Source organism: Solanum tuberosum, unplaced genomic scaffold (genome assembly GCF_000226075.1).
Source record: "Solanum tuberosum cultivar DM 1-3 516 R44 unplaced genomic scaffold, SolTub_3.0 scf00262, whole genome shotgun sequence".
NCBI lineage: Eukaryota > Viridiplantae > Streptophyta > Magnoliopsida > Solanales > Solanaceae > Solanum > Solanum tuberosum.
This window is the reverse complement of record NW_006239186.1, coordinates 436,708-443,386: the sequence shown is the minus strand read 5'-3', so window position 1 is coordinate 443,386 and position 6,679 is coordinate 436,708. Positions and strand designations below refer to the sequence as shown.

General features: G+C 33.7%; 1 protein-coding gene across 1 annotated transcript; it reads right to left on the bottom strand.

Moving 5' to 3' along the window:
* Positions 1 to 190: 190 nt before the first annotated feature.
* LOC102588613 (uncharacterized) lies at positions 191 to 1,174 on the bottom strand. Its single transcript, XM_006357931.2, has 2 exons — positions 961 to 1,174; positions 191 to 757 (listed from the first exon to the last, which is right to left on the bottom strand). The coding sequence occupies exons 1-2, from the start codon at positions 1,132 to 1,134 to the stop codon at positions 191 to 193; spliced, it is 741 nt and encodes a 246-aa protein (XP_006357993.1). The 5' UTR covers positions 1,135 to 1,174.
* Positions 1,175 to 6,679: the final 5,505 nt, after the last annotated feature.

Sequence of the window (6,679 nt, the reverse complement as noted above, 5' to 3'; positions counted from 1 at the left end):
GGTGGCGTTGGAAAGATCATTCCACAAGCTTCACAACCATAACTGGAACTATTTCTAACTCATCATGAGCTGGAAGTTATGACTGCTCAAAGTTGGCCAAAAATCACTGATTTCCATACTTAGCCAAATTTTCCAGATTTTCAAATCCTTTCCAAAAATGAAAATTTTCAAATTCTAAGCCTCTTCTTAGCTATTTCAAATTGTCGGATGTTACACTGATGTTGTGACCTCTGTTACAACAATATCCACATGTCATTAAAAGTCCTTTTCTTAAAGATGAACAAGCCCCCTCTCTCTTCCTTGCCTCATCCTTCTCTCTCTTTCTTTTTGACTTTGGTCTACCAACCATTTTATGTATTTCTGGTGGTTCCATTGCATGTTCTGGTTTCACTTTCCAGAATTTTTCACCTCTAACTGGTTGTAATTTATGCATATAAACAAACATGTAAGCTTCCTTTGAATACCACCAATGCACCTCGCTCATCGGAATTTTTTTCTGGTAAATCAAAGCTTTGATGGCATGGGAACATGGTATTCCTGTCAAATCCCATACCCTGCATGTGCACCTCTTTAATTGAAGATTGACGGTATGCTTGTCTTCACCTTCATGCACTTCATATCCAAAGTCTCCATTAAAATGAATTTCACACCCTTGTGCTATTTCTCTGTAATCAGTCAGCAAATCCTTGGCATATGGACTGATTTCATCTCTCCAATTCCTACATTCCTCCTCACGATCTTTCAGTAATTTCATTACCTTTCAAACAACGGAAAATCCATAATTAACATGCACTCGTTAGCATTTTTTATGAGTCCGAGTAACATAGATAAAGTAATGACATAGTGTGCTTAAAATTTTATAAACATCAATGTTATAAATACATAAAATTGATAGTAATATAAGTGACAAAAATTCTAGTAATGAAAAAAATTATCAAAGACAAAGTAATAGTTAAATACCTTGACTCTTATCTCTTCCAACATCTTGATAATTGGTTTGTGTCTTGCCTCTAAAATCCATTTATTGAATGATTCTGTAAAGTTGTTGTCAACCATTTGATTCTTGCATTTGGTGTCAAAATAAGCTCTACACCATTTTTGGGGTGGGTAGCCTATTAGTTCTTTGGCAGCCATTTCAGAAACAGTCCCTAAAGTTGTCAATTGGTCATTGAACTCTTCTCCATAAGCGGTCCAAGCACATCACCACATTAATTTTTTTATTAGTACACCCCTCCAGTTCTTACTCCAGTTAGCTTCTATATGTCTAGCACACTATCTGTGATGTGATTTAGGAAGTACATCATCAACAACACCAATCAACCCCTATAATATCCAAAACAGTTAAGTAAATAAGATAAGATTAGTAATTAAAAAACTTACAACACAAATGTAAATTAAGTTGAGAATCTATAACCTTTTGCATGTCTGATATAAATGTAACTCATTCACCCTCCCTCAACTCTAAAGAAGATCTCAATAGCTCCATAAACCACTTCCAAGTTCTATTTGTTTCTTTATCCACCACAGCCCTAGCAAGTGGATAAAAGTGTTTTGCTGAATCTTGTGCCATAGCAACCAGTAAAATTCCCTTGCATTTTCCTTTCAAAAATGTGCCATCCAAACCTATTAGAGGCCTCAATCCTGCTTTCCAACCACTTTTCAAAGCTTGAAAGCACACATACATTCTCAAAAATCTCTTTTTTCCTTCTGTCAAAGCATTTTTTGATATGTTTATAACCACATCTGTACCAGGATTACTATCCCTCAATTCTTGAGCATAAGCCTCTAACCTATTGAAATCATCAATGAAGCTACCCTCTAATTCCTCTAAGACAAGTTTCTTAACTCTCATTACATCTTAGAATAACTAATATTCAGTTTAAATTTATGATCCACGTCCACCCTCATTTGTTTGATCTTGTACTTAGGATCATATTAGACTTTGTTCTTGAAATAGTGTGCTAAAACATTAGGAGTAGCTCTTCTATTATGAAATGTTGAATCACATTCATGTTTTGTCTCCAAAGTCTTGATTTTAAATCCTTGATCTTTATTATCCTTAGATATCAAGCACACAAAAGGGCATCCAGTATCACATACATATCTAAGTCTAGTAGTGTCTGATTGTTTTACTTTAAGACCAACCTTATAAGCAATTGCATAGAATCCCACAACCCTTTTAAAAGCTTCAAACAAATCTTTAAAACGCATGCCTTTTTCCAAGTGTAAAAACTTGTCAAGCTTTTCACTAACATCTTGAGTTCTTTCCTTTCTAAAGAGTTCTAATTCTTCACTGTCACGATCACTAGAGTTAAGTCCAGCATTTTTCTCCTCATCAGATGAATCACAATTTGTTCCAACATCTACCGCAATATTATGACGCTCATTTTGATCAATGATGTTAGGAGTAGAGACAAGTAGTTCACCTTCATCTATAGCATATAATTGAAGCTTACTGACCTGGTTAGACAATAAGGGTTGCAATGCTATAATGCTAGGAGATGGAACAAATAATTCATTCTCATCCACAACATATAGTTGAAGTTCATTGAACTCGGTACACAGTAAAGATTGTAGTGCTATAATGCATGCATCATTCTCAATCAGAAAGTATCTACCAGAAGGCCCATTTACTAGTACCTGCTTCACCTTACTGAAACCTAACTTTTCAGTATACTCTGCGCAAATATCTATGTAAGATAGTAAATCCGCATCAAAATCTTGCATCATGTGCTTCAACTTTTTAAGATACATCACTTTAGGTTTCAACACCCACTTGCCTCCATAGTTAAACACCAAATCGACCTTCTCAATCATTCTTCAAAAAGAGTACATGAAAAAAAACAAGAAAAGGGACCATCAGCATCATTCAAAGAATAGGTTAAAGAAGTCAATATTTATTACCCTAAAATACAGACAAGAATAAGAGAAAGGGTCCACAACAAACTATAGATAAATAAACAAAACATTTTTTGAATAAACTATTGCAAAAGAGAAAGAGAATACACCATATCAATAACTAAACACAATATAAAGAAATATTAAAAATCAAAGTTCAGATAATAACAATTGAAAAGGGACCACTAAAAATCGAGAACTAAGTAAAGAAAGACGTAAAAACTGGACCACTAAAAGTCGAGAACTAAGTAAAGAAAGACGTAAAAACATTCAAAATATTCGAGAGGAACACTACATGAAAATTTCAGAAACCCTAAGCCATGAAAATGAAAAAACGACCTACTTAGAAGAGAGAAGACTTCAAAAATCAATGCTCCAACTTGAATCCCTCAACTTCAACAAAGTATTGCACTGAAAATCTAAGCCATTTTAGGTGAAATTGATCTTGAAATTGGTTAATAAGAAGGAAATGAAGAAAAATAGGTTATTGGGTTTAGGGGAGAGGAGATGATTCAATTTTTTTTATTTATGATGGATCATTTTAATTGGGTTTGGGTCAGGGATGTCAAAATGGGTCGGGTCGGTGGGTAGGATAAAGTTTAGTGTGTTAGAATTTACTTTAACCAATAGAAAGACGCCACGTAATAATTAATAATTATTAATAATAATAAAGGATGTCAATATGGGTCGGGTCGGTAGGTAGGATAAAGTTTGGTGTGTTAGAATTCACTTTAACCAATAGAAAGACGCCACGTAATAATTAATAATTATTAATAATAATAATTAAAAAATATAGGGTTGTTAGTTTAAAGGGTAATAGTGGACCAAAAAGGTTGACTGAGGGGTATTTTTAACCCATGAAGGGTATTTTTAAACCTTTTCGAATAGTACAAGGGTATTTTTAGCCCTTTTTCGTAAAAAATATCCTTCTGTACTTGAAGGATTTTGTGATGCAGATTGGAACACTTTATCAGGTGATTCTTGTTCTACCACTGGTTATGTCTTTACTTTAGGTGGTGGTGCTATTTGTTGGAGATCAAAAAAAGTAAACTATAATTGCTAACTCTACCATGGAGGCCGAACTAATTGCTTTAGCTTCAGCTAGTGAGGAAGCGAATTGGTTGAGAGATTTATTGTTTCAAATACCTTATTTTGAAAAACCAATTCCTCCTATTTTAATTCATTGTGATAGCACTGCTGCAATTGGTAGAGTTCAAACCGTTATTACAACGGTAAATCCAGACCTATAAGGAGGAAACACAGTAATGTAAGATCGTATTTGACAAATGGTACCATTAATGTTGATTATGTCAAATCTTGTGATAATCTTGCAGATCCTCTTACTAAGGTCTTAACGAGAGAGAAGGTCTGGAGCACATCGAGGGGGATGGGATTGAAGCCTATAAATCCTTGAGTCATATATGAGGAAACCCAACATGGGGACTAGAGATCCTATAACCAAGTTCAAAGAAAAAAACTAATCATATGATGACTTGTTGTGAAAAATGCACTATCTTTTTATTCCCTTCCTATGATGTGAGTGCATTGTTTTCTGTAGTTTGTGAAGGTTGAGTTGATAAAACTCATAATGAATATATGTAGCATGTGTGGGTGAAGTGTTAAGCTTACAGGAGCACTCTTGACAGATTTCACCTATGTGATGTGCGGAAGTAGGTCGCTTCCTATGAGAATTGGGCTTATTCTCAAAAGAACTCATGAAACCGGGATAGCACATGGCCATAATGTGCTGGCTTTAAAGCTCATGTCAACACCTTGATTATTATGTGTGAGCAGTGATATATTATTTTCCTTAAGCAGTCATAGTTCAAGTCTGAGACTACTACGACTCTGGAGTAAAAGTTATTGTTTCACTAAGTGGAGGTTCAATGCAGAGCACACTTTCATTATGTATAGTAGTCTTCCTTCAACTGATAGATTCTCTTGGTTAATATTAATGAGTGGGGGATTGTTAGTGTTTGGGCATTTTAATATTACAAAAATATTGCATAGCATTGCCACAGTGACCGTTGCCTCAGAGTCGTTACTTCCTCTATTCATTATTGCATTAGAATATGCATTGGTTGACTTTCATTTGCTGTTATATGTTTGGGAGTTATGGCAATTACTTTGTTGCCGTTGGAGTGGCTAACTGCTGCATTACAACTGCATTACTCCATTAGGAGTTATTGCCATATGCACTTCAGTTTTGCAACAGATGCAAAATGCCGTTGATGGCATTAGTGTCTATTTGATTGTCACTCATAATTTCTCCATTATACCTTGTAACATATGTAACTCCTAAGGCTATTATCTTCACTATTTACTACACAATTTATCTTTTTATTCATTGCTAGGAAGACTTCTTCTAGTATAAATAGTGGTGGTTTTCATTTGGTTTGTGAGACACAACATACAAGAGAAAAATATAGAGTGCAAAAAGTTAGTCAAAAAGAGAGTTCTTATTAGTTGAAGAGAGGTGTTTCTTTTTTGTGGAGCTTTGGACTCAACTCTTATCCAAAGTTGTTGAGTTATACTTTGTGAAGACTGTTGTATCCTGGAGGGGACAAGTCAAGAGGACTACTGCTGGACCGGTGAAAACATTTGTTGCAGTATGCTTGAATCTCCTTAGATATCCGCGCCTCAGTTTGAAGACATTTATTTCTTCATTTTTATTTTCAATTGTAATCTTGTAATTTTGTTATATTTTAAGCTTTTCACTAACAGATATAACACAAAACTCTTTCACGTCTACAGAAATCCAATCACATACAAACATGATAAATAGTTACTTGCACGGGGTGTTAATATTTAACTAAATAATTAACTTTTAAAATCAATAAATAATTTGACCAAGCATACTTGACCTTTAATTAAGTAATGTGTGTGTTTTTAGTCTTTTACCAACGGAATCAAAAAAAGAATAACGAACTGATAACACTACGAAGGGGAATTCATTACTAAAAGCACAGATCATTTTATGGAAAAACTACATAAATGAATCATAAAATCTAATTAATTACAAATTCGTACACAAACTCAAAGTAATTTCTGAAATACTCATTCTCTCATAAATAATTACAGCTCATACCCTTCATTCATTAAGGATGATAATTTCCAATTAACTGATACTAAATCAGTATCATATATTGTATTGGTATCATTAAAGCTGATAATTTTCGTTTAACTGATACTAAATCATTATCATATATTGTATTGATATTATTAAGGCTGATAATTTCGCTTAACTTGAAACTAAATCAGTATATATATATTGTATTGGTATTATTAAGGTTTCTTGTTCAAAAATTACTCATTAATCAATGATACTATAATTTCTGAACATGAAACCTTAATGATACCACACCAATATACATATACTCTTATATTATCAGTTAAGTGAAATTATCAACCTTAATGATACCAATACAGTATATAATATTGATTTAGTATCAGTTAAGCGAAATTCATTGGGGGTATATAAGGTAATTATTTAGTGGGGTATGAATGTAAATGGGTATATGTTCGTAATTATTTTGTTTTATGGGGTATTTTCTTAGTTTCCCCTTATATGATAGAACATTAAATGCACTTAGTCAAATATGTCACGACCCAAACCGTCGTGATTAACACCCACACTAACCCTCCGGTGGGAGAACCACTACTACAACCCAAATCAAGCAACTAAAGCAAAAACTAAAGCATTTAAGTTACGGAAGCAAGTTAAATAGCTAAAGAATGAAGTTCCCATAAACTTCCAAAAGATCTAACAACTAAACAAATG

Bases quoted from the DNA above. Each gene is read 5' to 3' on its own strand.
- LOC102588613 (XM_006357931.2), bottom strand. From the start codon at position 1,134: ATGGCTGCCAAAGAACTAATAGGCTACCCACCCCAAAAATGGTGTAGA. The intron at 758-960 runs GTATTTAACTAT...GTTGTTTGAAAG, and splicing joins TGGAAGAGATAAGAGTCAAG to GTAATGAAATTACTGAAAGA.